This window comes from Chiloscyllium plagiosum, unplaced genomic scaffold (genome assembly GCF_037043375.1).
Source record: "Chiloscyllium plagiosum isolate Xiang-an unplaced genomic scaffold, Cpla_swu_hap1 HiC_scaffold_45, whole genome shotgun sequence".
In the NCBI taxonomy this organism is placed as follows: domain Eukaryota; kingdom Metazoa; phylum Chordata; class Chondrichthyes; order Orectolobiformes; family Hemiscylliidae; genus Chiloscyllium; species Chiloscyllium plagiosum.
Genome location: NW_028270183.1, coordinates 53,688,771 through 53,707,248, shown reverse-complemented (window position 1 = coordinate 53,707,248; position 18,478 = coordinate 53,688,771). Strand labels below are relative to the sequence as shown.

At 43.7% G+C, this 18,478-nt stretch overlaps 1 protein-coding gene across 1 annotated transcript in view; it reads right to left on the bottom strand.

The window, feature by feature from the left end:
* Positions 1-15,493, bottom strand: part of LOC148136669 (uncharacterized) — a 103,169-nt gene extending 87,676 nt beyond the window's left edge. The window contains exon 1 of the mRNA XM_087983357.1: positions 15,445-15,493. Within this exon, the coding sequence (XP_087839483.1) occupies positions 15,445-15,493 (49 nt within the window). The remainder of the gene's footprint in view (positions 1-15,444) is intronic.
* Positions 15,494-18,478: the final 2,985 nt, after the last annotated feature.

Genomic DNA, 18,478 nt, shown 5'->3' with positions numbered 1-18,478 from the left:
AAATCGAGCAGTCTCAAAAACACATTCTCTATTTATAAAATGTGTTTCTAAAGTGGCCAGTTATTGTTTAGTGACATATCCTTTCTAACACATTTCAACATGCTCCCTACTTACTGCCAGGTTAACACTTTCTTTTTCAAACTGACAGCGGAAAGGGTTATGGGGATTCTTGTTCATCAATCTAAAAAGGTAGCTGAAAGGGTCAGCAGGTAATAGAAAAGACAAATCAATTGCTGGCATTTTTTACGAATGGAATGGGGTCTAAAACTAGGAAGGTCTTCCTAAAACCATACACACCTAGAATATTATGAACAGTATGAGTGCCCGAAAGAAAGATATCCTTGCATTTGAGGCAGGACACGGAAGGTTCAGTCAAGCTGTTCTTGGGAATGGAGACATTTTCTAATGAGAAGAGGTGGAGTAGATTGAGATTGAACCCTTTGAAGCTTAGAAAAATGAGAGAGAAATGGAATCAAACATCCAAGATTCTGAAGGGCTTTGATAGGGTAGATGGTTATAAGTCAGAAAACAGAACAGTACAGTCCAACAATAGACCTTCGGCCCACTATGGTTCTGCCGACCATGATGCTCTTCTCAACTCATACCATCTGCCTGCACGTGGTCCATCTGTGTGCATACTCATGTTTCTGTTTAAATGCGCCTTTGAAACTTTGCTCATTTTTCTGCTTCGAGGACCTCCCTCGGTAACTTCCACTCTCTATGTGAATAAAAACTCTTGCAAAACAATCCAACTTTGTTTATTTTCCTCTTATAGCTTGCACACACCTAAAAAAAAACCTAATACAGACAAGGTGTTGATAAACCCCTTTTGTACCCTCTCCAAAGCTCCACATCCTTCCTATTGTATGGAGATGATAATTGCATACAGTACTTCAAATGTGGCCAAACAAAATCTTTGTACAATCGCAACATCAGATTCAAACCACTGCACTCAACGTCGGTGACTGATGAATGCCAGTGTTCCATTTGTTTTCTTTCCCAACTGAAACACTTCTGTTGTCATTTTCAGAAAGTTACGGGCTGGCTCAAGATCCTTCTGAATATCAATATCCCTAGGTATCCTGAATTTCTTCTTGAATTTCACATCCGAAACTTCATCATCTCATTCTTGTTCAAATTAAACTAAACTTGCCATTTTTCTGCACGTCTTTCCAACTGATTTGGAACCTCCTCTAAACGTGGATAGCCTTGCTCATTAACCCCAACTCCACCAATTCTCATGTCATCTACAATAATTATACCTGTCACTTCCTTTCGTTTCAATTGTGAGAGAGTCTATAACCGGGGGCATAAAATCCCAGCACGGGTTCACCAATTTAAGACGGAGATGACGCGGAATGTCTTCTGTGGGAGTGACTCTGTGGGAATTCTTGAATGCAGGGGACAGTCAAGTTTGCGTCGTTAAGAATATTTACAGCAGAAATGGTCAGATTTTACTGAATCAGGGAAACAAGAATGTTGTGGAAAAGACAGGAAAGGAGAGTTAAGGATCATCAGAGCAGCCATGATATAAATAAAGGGCAGAATATACTCAATGGGTCAAATGTAATAATTTCGCTCCTACATCTCATGGTCTTAAATCATACTCAGCATCCATATTACAGTATTCTGGGTCTCTGCTCACAAAACTCCTTCATAATATGATTATTAGGTATTTATTATTGCACAACATTTTAGCGTTTAGATTAAGTTAGTAACACACAGTGGCGTAGACACTGGATGGTTCTTCAGACAGAAGGAGGTTGCAGAAAGTGACAGCTGTAGGACCTGGGCTTTAATATCGCAACAAAGAGGATCTTTCAGGTACATGAATGGTTTTAGTGGCATCAAGAGGTTCAAAAGACAGGAATGCTTGTTGAGATGAGAGGAGGTTGATTTATAGAGTTTTGTGGTGTTGGCAGAAGGTCACAGCGATAGAGGGAATCGCAGAGACTGGACGAGGTTGCAGAGATGCGGAGGGTTAAAGTAGCTACAGAACACAATACACAGGGAGAGTTTCAGGGATTGTAGCAGGTTACACAGTTAGGAAAAGTAATAGCAACTGGAGGAGTTTGCACAGATTGGGAATTCTGTTGGGATAGTATGTTTTCAGAGGTCATGTGGTAGTGTAGGACGGGAGACAGGAATGTGATAGGGATTGAAGATTAGAGGGGTATTACAGTGATACAGTAGGTACTGGAGGAAGGAACATAGATAGCGGGGGAATTGATAAACGCTGGAGCATATTTCAGAGGCAAGGTGTGCTGTAGGTATTGAGCAAGATGATAGGAATAGGGATTATTGTAATGACTGTAGATGGAGAATACTGAGATTTGGCATTTCATTCAGACTGGAGTCATTTACAGAGACAGGGAGAGTAGTCAGCATTGGAGTAGGTTTTAAATACACAGTGAGATTGTAGAAAACGAAGGAGGTTACAGAGATAGGAACTGTTCTCAGATTTAGAAGTATTCAAGGCAGTGGCGTAGATGAGGTGTACTGAAAGGTCTGTTTCCTTGTTCTATGACTCTATGATTTGACAACAGAGAGTGTTGGAGATGAAATAGAGAACAGCAAGATCCCAGGCTTCAATAGCACTTTCTTAAGGGAAGCCTTCTTTCCCTCTGTTCTGTCGATACTCACTAAGAAAGCACAGTTTTGAATTGATAACTGGGAATTCCCTATGCTGTCTCAGGAAGGATCAATACTGGAGAGCTGAAAGTAATTCTCTCACAAGGGGGTGGAGATTGAACCTGGTAGCTTTATGGTCTGTGTTTACCCTTCAGCACTGAATATCCGTCATGTCTTGTGAACCAATTATTCTTGCCCTTTAAATGTTCTCTGCTCTGTTCTTTGTGAATGATCTTACCTCGCTGCAGGATTTATTGAAGGCTCCAGATCAAACTGCCCTCTGGCTGACCAACAGCCTTGAATAAGGTGATGGAGGAGACACCCAGCAGCTGATAGGTTTATTGAGTGAGGAACTTCCTGAGTAACTACAGAAGACAGAGAAATCTTTGGCCTGTGCTGACTCGTCTCTCTGGAGCGCAGGATTATGTTGGCTCAGGATCTGGAGTAGCTGCAAGAGCGAGCGATACTCACAAAGGCAGCAATTAGGCATCACACAGTGAGGGATACCACATGGAGAGAGACTGAGTGATATCACCAAAGTGCTGAAAGATTTCAGAATCAAACAATGATCAGAACGAAATGGTTTCGATTCATGTTGCACATACTCAGTGACGGTTGAGCTACAAGTGGGAAAGGTGATGACATTGCGTTATTCTCACAAGACTGTTCAGAATTTGATGCGGTACACCCACCTGACTGCTTAATGTTCTTTAAGGAAGGAAAGTTTTCATCTGCAACAGGTCTGGCTTACATATGAATCTGGATCCAGAGCAATGCGATTGACTTTCAACTGCCCTCTGTAATGATCTAGGAAGACACTAAGCTCCAGGGCAGCGTGGGGTGAGAAATACACGCTGGCCAGTCAGAGACTGCAACATCCCACAAGTGAATTAAAAACAACACTGCTGGGAGCCATGTCGTGGCCAATCAATTCAGTAGGCTTATGGACAGGGCTTTAAGCTGACATGAAGGATGCAGGGACAGGGTTCAAATCGAAGGAGATTTCCAAACCCAAACAGAAAATATGAAGCAATGGAACAGCATTGGGATGTGTCTGAAGACCAGCAGAGAGGAACAGCAAGGAACAGATGTTAACCAAAAAGTACATCAGTGAATTGGCTGTGACAGAAAATTGTGTGAAAAAGTCAATTATAATGTTATTTTTTGGAAAGGACAGTGTATCTGTAATAAGGTTGATGAACATGTGTCAATGCAATAAACGAGATTTAGTCATCAGAGAGACGTGGTTACAGGGTGAACAAAAAGGGGAATATAAATATTCAACAGTAAACAACCTCGAGGGATCTCTGGCAGAATGGGAGTGCAGGCTAGGTAACCCTGACAGTAATGAATACCAAAGGAATTACAGAGAAAGCATTTGGCTTCAGGTTACGCAGCTAAATCAGCCTGCATGCAAATTCTGGGTAGTACGTGTCAAAATCACAAGCAGGAGCACAGTGTTTGGGCTACTTAACAGCATTTCATTGCACAACACTGTTGCAAATTTCAATGAAATCCTGTGTAATGCAAAGGCACTGTGATAATTTTGGGACACTTCAATCCTTATATAATCTGAGACTGTCACATTGGCAAAAGTAAACTTCTCCAAACGCCTCTTCGTATATTTTGTCAGTGTGTCTTTGAATAACACATTGTGCAAATTCCTAGGTACGTGACTATCTCAGATCGATCAGTGGGTGATGCATCTGAGTGAAAGAGTGATGTCACACTGAGCAATCCTCTGGAAAATTATAGTATAGTGGAATTCAAAGAGAAGATAAAATTTTAAAGTGACCATAAAACACACCTTACAATTACAACCAAAGCCATTTACAAATATTTGAGAGAAGAACTGCCCAAGTAAAACAGGAGGAACAGTGAAATGTGTGGATGTAAATGGACAGTGGAAAACATTTACAGTCATAGAGATGTACAGCACACAAACAGACCCTTCAGCCTAACTCGTCCACGTCACCCACATATCCTAAAATACTCTCGTGGCCCAAATCTCTCTCAACGCTTCCTATTCGTATACCCATGCAAATGCCTTTTAAATGCAGTAATAGTACCAGCCTCCACCACTTCCTCTGGCAGTTCGTTTCATACAAGCAACACCTGCTCCCTGAAATAGTTGCCCCTTAGGCTCCCTTTATATCTTTGCCACTCAGTTATCTAAATTAGAACATAGAACATAGAACATGGAAGAATACAGCGCAGTACAGGCCCTTCGGCCCTCGATGTTGCGCCGATCCAAGCCCACCCAAACTACACTAGCCCACTATCGTCCATATGCCTCTCCAATGCCCGCTTAAATCCCCATAATGAGGGAGAGTCCACTACTGCTACTGGCAGGGCATTCCATGAACTCACGACTCGCTGAGTAAAGAACCTACCCCTAACATCTGTCCTATACCTACCTCCCCGCCTTAATTTAAAGCTATGCCCCCTTGTAATAGCTGACTCCACACATGGAAACAGATTCTCACTGTCGACCCTATTTAACCCCTAATCATCTTGTACACCTCTATCAAGTCACACCTAAACCTTCTTTTCTCCAATGAAAACAACCCCAAGTGCCTCAGCCTTTCCTCATACGATCTTTCTACCATACCAGGCAACATTCTGGTAAACCTCCTCTGCACCCGTTCCAGTGCCTCCACATCCTTCCTATAGTATGGCGACCAAAACTGCACACAATACTCCAGATGCGGCCGCACCAGAGTCTTATACAACTGCAACATGACCTCAGTACTCCGGAACTCAATTCCTCTACCAATAAAAGCCAGTACGCTATATGCCTTCTTCACCGCACTATTTACCTGGGTGGCAACTTTCAAAGATCTGTGTACATGGACACCAAGATCCCTCTGCTCATCCACACTACCAAGTATCCGTCCATTAGCCCAGTACCCCATCTTTTTATTACTCTTACCAAAGTGAATCACCTCACACTTAGCTACATTGAACTCCATTTGCCACGTTTCTGCCCAGTTCTGCAGCTTATCTATATCCCGCTGTAATCTGCCACATCCTTCCTCACTGTCTACAACTCCTCCGACTTTCGTATCATCCGCAAACGTGCCCACCCAACCTTCTAACCCCTCCTCCAGGTCATTTATAAAAATGACAAACAGCAATGGTCCCAAAACAGATCCTTGCGGAACACCGTTAGTGACGGCACTCCAAGATGAACCTTTGCCATCAACTACTACCCTCTGTCTTCTTCCAGCCAGCCAACTCCTTATCCAAACTTCCAACTCACCCTCAATGCCATACCTCCGTATTTTTTGCAGTAGTCTACCATGGGGTACCTTATCAAACGCCTTACTAATATCCAAATACAATACATCTACTGCTTCCCCCTCGTCCACCTCCTTAGTCACCTTCTCAAAGAATTCAATAAGGTTTGTGAGGCACGACCTGCCCTTCACAAAACCATGCTGACTATCCTTGATCACATTATTCCTATCCAGATGTGCATAAATCCTATCCCTTACAATTCTCTCTAAGATTTTGCCCACAACAGAAGTGAGACTCACCGGCCTATAGTTACTCGGGTTATCCCGACTCCCCTTCTTGAACAAGGAAACCAAATTTGCTAGCCTCCAACCTTCTGGCACTACTCCTGTAGACAACGAGGACATAAAAATCAAGGCCAATGGCTCTGCAATCTCCTCCCTTGCTTCCCAGAGAATCCTAGGATAAATGCCATCAGGCCCAGGGGACTTATCTACTTTCACCCTTTCCAGAATTTCCAACACCTCTACTCTACATACCTCAAAGCCATCCATTCTAGTTAATTGTGACTCAGTATTCACATTGACAACAATGTCCTGTTCCTGATTGAATACTGACGAAAAGTATTCATTCAGTGTCTCCCCAATCTCTTCAGCCTCCACACGCAACTTCCCACTACTATCCTTGACTGGACCTATTCCTACCCTAGTCATTCTTTTATTCCTGACATACCTATAGAAAGACTCAGGGTTTTCCCTAATCCTACCAACTAAGGACCTTTCATGTCCCCTCCTTGCTGCTCTTAGCTCTCTCTTCAGGTCCTTCCTGGCTACCTTATAACTCTCAATCGCCCCAATTGAACCTTCACGCCTTATCTTTACATAGGCCGCCCTCTTCCATTTAACAAGGGATTCCAATTCCTTATTAAACCACGGCTCCCTCACACGACCCTTTCCTCCCTGCCTGACGGGTACATAATTATCAAGGACACTCAACAGTTGCTCCTTGAACAAGCTCCACATATCAATTGCGCCCTTGCCTTGAAGCTTACTTTTCCAAGCCACACATCCTAAGTCATGCCTCACCGCATCATACTTTCCCTGCCCCGAGCTATAACTCTTGCCCTGTAGTGCACACTTATCCCTCTCCATCACGAGAGTAAAAGTCACCGAATTGTGGTCACTGTTCCCAAAGTGCTCACCTACCTATAATTCTAACACCTGGCGTGGTTCGTTACCCAGAACCAAATCCAGTATGGCCTCACCTCTTGTTGGCCTATCTACATATTGTGTCAGGAAACCCTCCTGCACACATTGGACAAACACTGACCCATCTAACGAACTTGAGATATAGCTGTCCCAATCAATATCAGGAAAGTTAAAGTCCCCCATCACAACCACCCTATTACTTTCACTGTTCTCTTGAATCATCCTCGCAATCCTTTCTGCTACGTTTCTAGGACTATTAGGAGGCCTGTAAAAGACTCCTAACAGGTTGAGCTCACCTTTCCTATTCCTAACCTCAGCCCAAATTACCTCAGAAGGCGAGTCTTTATCCATCGTCCTTCCCACAGCTATAATACTACCTTTGACAAGCAATGCCACACCTCCCCCTCTTTTACCCCCACCTCTGACCCTACTAAAACATTTAAACCCTGGAACCTGCAACAGCCAATCCTGTCCCTGTTCTACCCATGTCTCCGTAATAGCCACAACTCCCAGGTACCAACCCACGCTGCAAGTTCACCTACCTTATTTCGTATACTTCTTGCATTGAAGTATACACACTTCAAGCCATTTTCCTGTTTACAGGCACCCTCCTTTGAAATTGATGCCATGTTCCTAACCTCCCTACACTCCAGGTCCTGCACCCTAAAGCTACATTCTGGGTTACCATGCCCCTGCAGAGTTAGTTTAACCCCCCCCCCCCCCCCCCCCGCCAAGAGCACTAGCAAACCTCCCACCAAGGATACTGGTGCCCCTCAGGTTCAGGTGCAGACCATCCTGTTTATAGAGGTCCCACCTTCCCCAGAAAGAACCCCAGTTATCCAAATACCGGAATCCCTCCCTCCTGCACCATCCCTGTAGCCACGCATTTAATTGATCTCTCTCCCTATTCCTCGACTCTCTATCACGTGGCACGGGTAAAAAACCAGAGACAACAACTCTGTTCGTTCTAACTTTGAGCTTCCAACCTAGATCCCTGAAAGCCTGCCTAACATCCTCAGTGCTCCTCCTACCTATGTCATTAGTGCCAATGTGGACCACGACTTCGGGCTGCTCCCCCCCCCCCCCCTTAAGGAACCGGAAAACACGATCAGAGACATCACGTACCCTTGCACCTGGGAGGCAACATACCAAACGTGAGTCTCTCTCGTTCCCACAAAACCGCCTATCTGTGCCCCGAACTATCGAGTCCCCAATTACTATCGCTCTGCTCTTCTCCACCCTTCCCTTCTGAGTAACGGGGACAGGCTCCGTGCCAGAGGTCTGAGCCCCGTTACTTACCCCTGGTAAGTCCCCCCCCCCCACAAGTATCCAAAACGGTATACTTTTTATTGAGGGGAACGGCCGCAGGGGGTCCCTGCACTGGCTGCTTCCTCCCAGTGTCCCTCTCCGTCACCCATCTATCTGCCATCTTTGGAGTTACTACTTCCCTAAAGCTCCGATCTATGACCCCCTCTGCCTCCCGAATGATCCTAAGTTCATCCAACTCCAGCTCCAGCTCCCTAACACGGTCTTGGAGGAGCTGGAGATGGGTGCACTTCCTGCAAGTGTAATCAGCAGGGACGTCCATGGCATCCCTCATCTCAAACATGTTGCAAGAGGAACATTGCACTGCCTTCACTGCCATCCCTCTGAAAGTAACCTTTTATAAAAAAATCTGTGTCTAAAGAATACAACAAGCAAAATGCAGCACTTACCTACTTACCACAACGCGCCTTATTATTTAGGTTAGAGGAGGAGGGCGGTGGGAGACACTACCTCTGTAGTGCCTCGGGTTCTTCTCCTGCGCGCTTTTAAAGGGGAAAAAGAAACACCTACCCGGCTGCACCTCTGGTCTTCGTCACTTCCCCCTGCTGCTCCCGCTCTTTCTGTAAAGAGAGAAAAAAAAACACCACTGCCCGCTACCGGTAAGTAATTTTAAAACAAACTGTCTTACCTGAGCTGCTGCTCGCACTCAAAGTGACCGTTGGCGTCGAAGGGTGAGTATTTATACTCACTGCTTTCCTTCCCGGCTGCCCCTCTGGTCTTCGTCACTTTCCCCTGCTGCTCCCGCTCTTTCTTAGCTGCTACTCGCACTCAAAGCGACCGTTGGCGTCGAAGGGTGAGTATTTATACTCACTACTTTCCTTCCCGGCTGCCCCTCTGGTCTTCATGACTTCCCCCTGCTGCTCCCGCTCTTTTTGTAAAGAGAGAAAAAAACACCTCCACCCGCTACCGGTAAGTAATTTTAAAACAAACTGTCTTACCTTAGCTGCTGCTCACACCACTTGAACTCCATCTGCCAATTCTCAACCCATTGGCCCATCTGATCCAGATCCCGTTGCAATTTGAACTAACATTATTCGCATCCCACTACACCTCCAATTTTTGTGTCATCTGCAAACTTACTAACAATACCTCTCATGTTCACATCTAAATAATTTATGTAAATGATGAAAAGTAGTGGACTCAGCACTGAATCTTGTTGCACACCACTTGTCACAGACCGTCATTCTGATAAACCACCCTCCACCACCACCATCTGTCTTCTCCCTTCGAGACTGTTCTGTATCCAAATGGGAAGTTCTCCCCGTATTCCATGGGATCTAACTTTGCTAACCATTCTCCCATGTGGGATCTTTTCGAAGACCTTACTGAAGTCCACATCGATCACATCCACCGCGCTGCACTCATTAATCCTCTTTGTTACTTCTTGAAAAATCTCAATCAATTTCTTGAGACATGATTTCACACGTTCAAAGCTATGCTATCCTTAATTAGACATTGCCTTTCTAAATACATGCAAATCCTGTCTTGCATGATTCCTTCCTTCAACTTGCCCACCACTGACGTCAGGCGAATCGATCTGTAGGTCCCTGGCTTCTCCTTGCTATCTTGTTAAATAATGGCACCACGTTAGACAACCTCCAGTTTTCCAGCACCTCACCTGTGACTATCGATGACACAAATATATCAGCAACAGGCCCAGCAATCACTTCCCTAGCTTCCTAAAATGGTCTAAGGTACACCTGATCTGGTCCTGGGTATCTATCCACATGTATGCGTTTCAAGACATCCAACGCCCCCTCCTCTGTGATATGGACAGTTTTCAAGAATTCACCACCTATTCCGAACATTCTCTATGTTCCATGTCCTTGTCTACAGTAAACACTGATGCAAAATACTTGTTTGGTATCTCCCTCATCCACGTGCAGGCTACCTTGCTAATCTTTGAGCAAGGGTATTCTATTCTTTCCCTAGTTGCCGTTTTGTCATTTATGTATTCATAAAAGCCCTTTGGATCGCCCTTAACCTTGTAAGTGAAAGCTATCTCATGCCTCATTTTTGCCCGCCTGATTTCCCACTTTAGTATATTCCTACTGCCTTTACACTTTTCTAAGGATTCATATTATCTCCTGTCCATACTGGACATATGCTTATTCTTTTTCTTAACTAAAACCTCAATTTCTCTAATTATCAGGCATTCCCTACACCTACCAGCCTTTTCTTACACCCTAACAGGAATACATCTCCTGTCTCAGAACTGCAGTTCTCATTTTTGAAGGCTTCCCAATTTCCAATGATAAAGGTCCCATTCTCTCAAAATTGAAACTCGAAATTTCCTGCATCTCGCGAAACTGCCACTTGAAAATAATGAAAAAATAAACGTTCAAAAGAAATGTTTTGATGAGGTGAGCTCTTGTCAGTCATGTAGATCTGTAGGTCACCAATGCATGGAGAATGCTTAAATCAGAAAAGTAAAAGGTCAGCATCAGGCACACAGACAGAATGGGATAATGGATCCACATCCAAACTCATATCTCCCAGCCTACGAATCTGAAGGGTGCACAGCTATTCTAGCAAATATCTCCATAAATTGGATATCCAGATCGGCCCAAAATTCTGATCAAAAACACTCAGTCATTCAAATTTAAACATCCTTCAGGATCCGCAACTCATTCTTGGTCCCATCCTGCAGGATCTATGAATCCTGCTCCCTCTAACTTCTGCGGGGTCGATGTTTCATCCTACATTTGCACCATTCTCCAGGTTCTGCAGCCCTTCCTACCTCCGTCACATGGCTCGGACTCTACAACTCTTCCTTCCACTGCAATGTTCCTTAGAAGGACACTGGAGGATGGTGGACGTTACAGAGATACGGAAGGATATCAGGCCGGGAGGGATTTGTATCTATTAGGAATATTGTTGTGGCAAAAAGAGGCTTCAATGATTTTGAGGTTTCAGAGTAATAAAGGCGGTTACAGTGCTCAGGAGGACTGTTGGGACTTGACGAGGTTTCACAGTTTACGAGTGTTGCAGGGATTGGAGAAAGCTACCAAGATAGGCATGGTTTAAGATTGAAGGATTCCGCAGAAAACCTGTACAGGTTCAAAAGCAGACTTCTTGTCAGTGTGGAGAAACAGAAGGATCTGGGTGTCCCCTTCCATAGATCCCTCAAAGTTGCTACTCAAGTTGATAGCCTTTTCAGAAGGGGTATGTTGTGTTGGCTTTGATTAGCAGGGTGATTGAGTTTAAGGGCCACGAGGTTTTGCTACAGCTCTATAGAGCCCTGGCCGAACATCACTTGGCATATTGTGTTCAGCTCTGGTTGCCTCACTATCAGAAAGATGTGGAAGATATAGTGAGAGTGCAGACGAAATTTATCAGGCTGCTGCGTGCACTGTAATAAATGTCTTGTGAAGAAAGTTTCAGCGACATGGTGCTTTACTCATTGGAATGAAAAAGGATGAGAGGTGACTGCTTGGAGTTGTACAAGATGATAAGAGGCATTGATAGAGTGGCTTGCCACAGACATTTCCCATTGCGAAAATGGCTACAACGATGGGGCATAAATTGAAGATGACTGGAGGAAGGTTCAAGGGAGATCACATAATTAAGTTCGTTACAAAGAGAGTAGTGGGTGCGTGGAATGCACTGCTAACAGTGGTAGTAAAGTCAGAAGCATTAGGGACATTCAAGAAAATCTTGGATAGGCGCGTGGGTGATAATAAACTGTAGGGCATATTGGTTAGTTTATTCTTAGAGGAGGATAAAAGGTCAGCACAACATTGATGGTCAAAGGGACTGTACTACGCTGTACTGTTATATGTTCTAAATAGGGAGGGTTACAATGTCAGGAAGAGTTTTCAGAAAGCTGAAGAGGATGGGATCCGAAGGAAGAGACATAAATAGGCAGTTTTGTGAGGTGTGTCGGAGTTTACAGAGACACCAATAGTTTGATCTGCAGCAGACAACCCAGACTGATAATATTGTGGAGAACGGAGATGGTTTCACATGGAGGGAGGACCATAGAGCCTCAGTGAGGTAAAGAAATGTCGAGAGCTGTATGGCCTGCAGCAGTTCATGGAGATGGGGAGGTGGGAGAGATCAGTTAACAGGAATAAGGATGTTGGTAGGGCGGGGCATTTTACACAGACAGGACTGTTGTTGGTGAATGAAGCATATTAAGGTTTCATTCCTTACTTAGTTCCTTCCTATCTCACTTTTTCAATTCTCCCTCCCTTCCTCCCTTCTTTCTTCCCTTCCTTCTTCCCTCCCTCCATTTTTCAAAATATCCTGGCCTCCTCCCTCCATTTTTTTCATCCGTCTTATCATCGATCCTTCATTCCTTAATTCATTCCTTCCTGACGCCCCCTTTTGACCCTTCATCCCCTCCTTTATTCCTTCCTTTTATGATACATCATTCTTTCTTCCATCCCTTCTTTCTATCCTTCCTTCGTTCCTTCCTTTTCTCCCCCTTTTCTGATTCTTCCTCCCTTCCTCCGTCCTTCCTTCTCCACTACCATTTTCCTTCCTTCCTTCTTTCTTCCCTCCTTTTCTACTTTGCTTTTTTTGATCCTTACTTCTTTCCCCAATACCTTTTCTACCCTTCCTTCTCTCTTCCCTTCCTTGTTCGATCCTTCTTTCCTTCATCCTGTGCTTTTTCGATCCGTCCTTCCTTCACATCCTTCCTTCTTTCATCCCTCCGGTTTTGTTCCTTCCTTCATTTCTTCCTTCCTTCTTTCCTTCATTTCTTCCTTCCTCAATCGCTTTTTCAATCCTTCCTTCGTTCCTTCCTTTATTCCTTACTTCTTTCCTTCATCTCTCACTTTTTCAATCCTTCCTTCCTTCCTCCATCCCTTTTTCGCTCCTTCCTTGCTTCCTTCCTTCCTCCTTCCCTTTTTCAGTAAACACTTCCTTATTTCTTTCCTTAATTCCTTTCTTCCTCCTCCTCCCCTTTTGGATTCTTCCTTCCTTTCTTCCTTCCTTCCTTCCTCCCTCCCTCCCTTTTATGACAATTCTTTCCTTTCTCCCTCCCTCCGTTTTTGATTCTTCCTTCCTTCATTTGTTCCTTCCTTCTTTCCTTCGTTCCTCCCTTCCTCACTCGCTTTTAATCTTTACTTCTTTCCTTCCTTCAATCCTTATTTCGTTCCTTCATCTCTCTCTTTTTCAATCCTTCCTTCCTTTATCTTTCGTCGCTCCATTTTTGAATTCTTCCGTCCTTTCTTCCTCCCTCTATCACTTTCTTGATCCTTCCTTCCATCCTACCTATCTTTTCCAATCCTTACTTCCTTCCTTCATTCATCCCTTTCTCCATGCTTTTGTCAAAGCTTATTTCCTTACTTCCTTCCTTAACTCCATCCTTCTGCTCTCCCTTTTCAGTTGTGCCCTCGTTACTTATTTTTCCCTCCCTTTTCAATCCTTCCTTCCTAACTCCTCGTTTTTTCGATCCATCCATCCTTCCTTCTTTACTTCCTTGCTTTCTTCCTTCCTTCTGTGACCCTTTCCTTCATTCCTTCCTCTCTCCATTTCGAACCTTCCTTACTCTTTCCTTCCCTTTACCATCCTTCCTTCCTCCATCCCTTTTTCGATCCTTACTTCCTTCCCCAATACCATTTTCCTTCCCCCTCCCTTGTTCGATTCTTCCTTCCTCCCGCAATTTTTCATGCCATCCCTCCTTCGTTCCTTTCGTCCTTCCTCTCTCTCTCTCCCTTTTTCGATACTTCCATCCTTCCTTCCTTGTGCCTACATTTATGGAAAGGTTTCTTCCTTCCTTCGTTACTTCCTTCCTCCCTCCCATTTACGGTCCTTCCTTCCTTCTTTCATTCCTTCCTTCCTTCCTTCCTACCTTCCTTCCTCCCTGCCTTATTTGATTCTCCCTTCCTTCATTCCTCCATTCCACTTTGGATTCTTCCTTCCATCTTTCCTTCCTTCCTTCCTTCCATCCTGCCTGCCTATTGTGATGCACCCTTCCTTCCTCCCTCGCTCCCTCTTTTTCGATACTTCCATCCTTCATTCCTTCCATCAATCATCGCTTTTTCGATCCTTACTTCCTTATTTCCATGCATCATCTCTTTTTTGATCCTTCCTTTCATCCAACACCTTTTTCGATCCTTCCTTCGTTCCTTTACCCATTGTCTATTTTTGATCCCTCCTTCCTTTTCCTTTCTTCCTTCCATCCATAAACCATCTCTTTTACGATTCTTCCTTCCTTGTTCCTTCCTTTCTTTCATCCATCATTTCTTTTTCGATCCTCCCTTCCTTCCAAACATTATTTCTTTTTCGATTCTTCCTTACTTCCTTCCATCCATCATCTATTCTTCGATCCTTCCACCCATCAATACATAATCTCTTTTTCGATATTTCCCTCTTTCCATCCATCATCAATTTGTCGATTCTTTCTCCTTCCATCCATCATCTCTTGTGCGATCCGTCCTTCTTTCCATACATAATCTCTATTTCGATCCTTCTTCCTGCCTTCCTTTCTAACATTTCTTTTTCGATCATTCCTTCCATCCTTCTATCCATCATCTGTCTGACGACCCTTCTTTCCTTCCATCAATCAATCATCTCTGTTTCGATCCTTCTTTGCTTCCTTCCTTCTTGCCACCCATCTTCTGTTTTTCGATCGTCCCTTTAATCCATCCATTATCTCCTTTTCAATCCTACCTTCCTTCCATTCATTATCTCAATTTCTGTTCTTCCTTCCACACACCATCTCCATTTTGATCCTTACCTCGTTCTATCCATCATCTCTTTTCTGATCCTTCCTGCCTTCCATCGATCATTTCCCTTTGATCCTTCCTTCCATCCATCATCTCTTTTAAAATTCTTCCTTCCATCTCTTATCTCATTATCAATCCTAACTTCCTTCGATCTGTTATTTCTATTTCTGTTCTCATTTAATCCATCCTTACGTCGTTCCATCCATCACCTCTTTGCTGATTCTTCATTCTTTGCATCCATCCAGCATCTTTTTATCGATCCTTCATTCCTTCCAACGTTCCTTCCAGCCATCATCTCTTTTTCGATCCTTCCTTCCTTTCATCTATCAGCTTCGTCGATCCCTCCTTCTTTCCTCCCTTCTAACCATCATCTCTTTTTCGATACTTCTTTCGTACCTTCCCTCCATCCGTCATCTCTTTATGGATCCTTCCTTCCATGTTCCTTTCTTCAGTCCATCCATTCATCATCTCTTTTGTGATCCTTCCTTCCTTCAATCCATCATCTCTTTGTTATCCTTCCTTTTTGTTCCTTCTTAATTACATCCATCTACCATCTCTTTTTCGATCATTCATATCTTCCATCCATCCATCAGTGCGTTTTCGTTACTTCAATCCGTCGTTCCTTCCACCTATCACCTCTTTTTTCGATCTTTCCTTCCTTCCTTCCTTCCTTCAATCCATCAGCTATTTTTGGATGCTTCCTTCCTTCTTTCCTTCAATCCATCATCTCTTTTCCGATCCTGCCCTCATTGCATCCATCCATCTCCTTTTCAATCACTGCTTCCTTCCTTCCTTCCATCCATCTTCTCTTTTTCTTTCCTTCCTACCATCCATTCAACATCTCTTTCTTGATCCTTCCTCCCTTCCATCCATGATCCGTTTTTCGATCCTTCCATCCATTCATCCATCAACGCCTTTTTGATACTTTCATCCTCCAATCTATCATCTACTTTCGATCCTTGCTTCCTTCCTTCTTTCGTTTCAATCATTAATGCTTTTTCAATATTTCCATCCTTCGTTCCTTCCATCAATCATCGCTTTATCGATCCTTCCTTCCTTCCATCCAGCATCTCATTTTCGATACTGCCTTCCTTGCATCCTTCCAACATCTCTTTTTTGATCTTTCCTTCCTTCCTTCCATGCATCATCTGTGTTTGAATCATTCCTTCCGTCCTTCAATCCGTCATCTCCTTTTCGATCATGCCCTCATTCAATCCATACATCTCGTTTTCGTGCCTTCCTATACTCTTACCTACCTACCAATATCTCTTTTTCGATCATTTCTGCCTTCTTTCCTTCCATCCATCTCCTCTTTTACGATCCTTAAATCCTTCCTTCCTTTATCTTTCCTTTATATCCATCATCTCTTTTTGATTGCTCCTTGCTTCCATCCTTTTTTCCATCCTTCCTTCCATTCATCATCTCATTATCGATCTCTACTTCCTTCATTTCTTCCTTCCTTTTTTCCATCCATCCATCCATCATCGCATTATTGATCCTTCCTGTCTTCCATGCATTATCTGTTTTTCGATCCTTCCATCCAATCATCCATCATCGCTTTGTTGATACATCCTTCTTCCCATCCATCATCCATTTCGAATCTTGCTTCCTTCATTCCTTCATTACATCCGTTCACTCTTTTTTGATAATTCCATCCTTCTTTCCTTCCATCAGTCACGGCTTACTTCCAACCTTCCTTCCTTCCTTCCGTCCATCTTCTCTTTTTGATCCTTCAGTCCTTCCATCCTTTTTCCTTCCATTTTATCCGTCACCTCGTTTTCGATTCTTCCTTCCATCCGTCCTTTCTTCCATTCTTCCTCCCAACATTCCTTCCATCCATCATCTCTTTTTTGATCTCTCCTTCCTTCATTCCTTCCTTCCATACTGCCTTCCATCAATCCATCGTCGCTTTGTCGTTCCTTCCTTTCTTCCACCCATCATCTCCTTTTGGATCCTTCCTTTCTTGCTCCTTCTTAATTACATTAATTCATCATCTCTGGTTAGATCCTTCTTTCCTTCATTCCTTCCATTCATCATCTCTTTTATGATCTTTTCTTGTTTCCATCCATTATTTCGTTTTCGATCCTTCTATTCTTGTTCCTTCTTAACTCCATCCAACAATCATCTCTTTTTCAATTCGCCATTACTTCCTTCCTTCCAAACATCACCTCTTTTCCCATCCCGCCTTCCTTTAGATTAGATGATTAGACTACTTACAGTGTGGAAACAGGCCCTTCGGCCCAGCAAGTCCACACCGACCCGCCGAAGCGTAACCCACCCAGACCCATTCTCCTACATTTACCCCTTCACCTAAAACTACGGGCAATTTAGCATGGTCAATTCACCTAACCTGCACATTTTTTGGATTGTGGGAGAAAACCGGAGCACTCGGAGGAAACCCACGCAGACACGGGGAGAATGTGCAAACTCCACACAGAGAGTCTCCTGAGCCGGGAATTGACCCCGGGTCTCTGGCACTGTGAGGCAGCAGTGCTAACCACTGTGCCACCGTGCCGCCCACCGTGCCGTTCCTTCCGTCCGTCAGATCTGTCATCACTTTTTCGATCTTTCCCTTTCTTCCATCCACCATCTCATTTTCGACGCTTACTTCTTTCCATCCATCATCTCTTTGTCCAACATTTCTTCCATCCATCATCTCGGTTTTCGATCCTTCCATCCTTGCTTACTTTCTGCAATCCATCATCTCTTTATTACATCCATGATCTATTTTTCGATCCTTCATTCCTTCCATCTATCCATCATCTTTTTATCGATCCTTTATTCATTCCTTCATTCATTCCATCCATCATCTCTTTTTCGATCCTTCCTTCCTTCCATCCATCATTTCTTTTTCGATACTTCATTTTGTTCCTTCTTAATCCATCCATCCATCATCTCTTTTTCGATCCATCATTCCTTCCATCCATCCATCTTCTATCTATCGATCCTTCACTCCTTCCTTCCTTCCTTCCATCTATCATCGTGTTTTCGTTCCTTCCTTCCTTTCGTCCTTCCATCCATCATAACTATTTAGGTCCCTCCTTCCACCCTTCCTTCCACCCACCCAACGTCTCTTCTTCGATCCTCCCTTCCTTTCTTGCATCCTTCCTGCATTCATTCCATTGATTAAGGTGCATTCGGTCCTCCGATTCTTCCTTCCTTCCATGCATCATCTTTTTATCGATCCTTTATTCCTTCCTTCTTTCCAACCATCCATCATTGCGTTTTCATTCCTTCCATCCTTCCCTCCATCATCTCTTTATCAATCCTTCCTTCCTCCCATCCAATATCTCGCTTTTGATCATTCCTTCTGTTCTTCCTTCCATCCATCTTCTCTTTACTGATCCTTCATTCCTTCCTTCCTTTCTTCCTTTTTATCTATCATCTCTTTTTCAATTC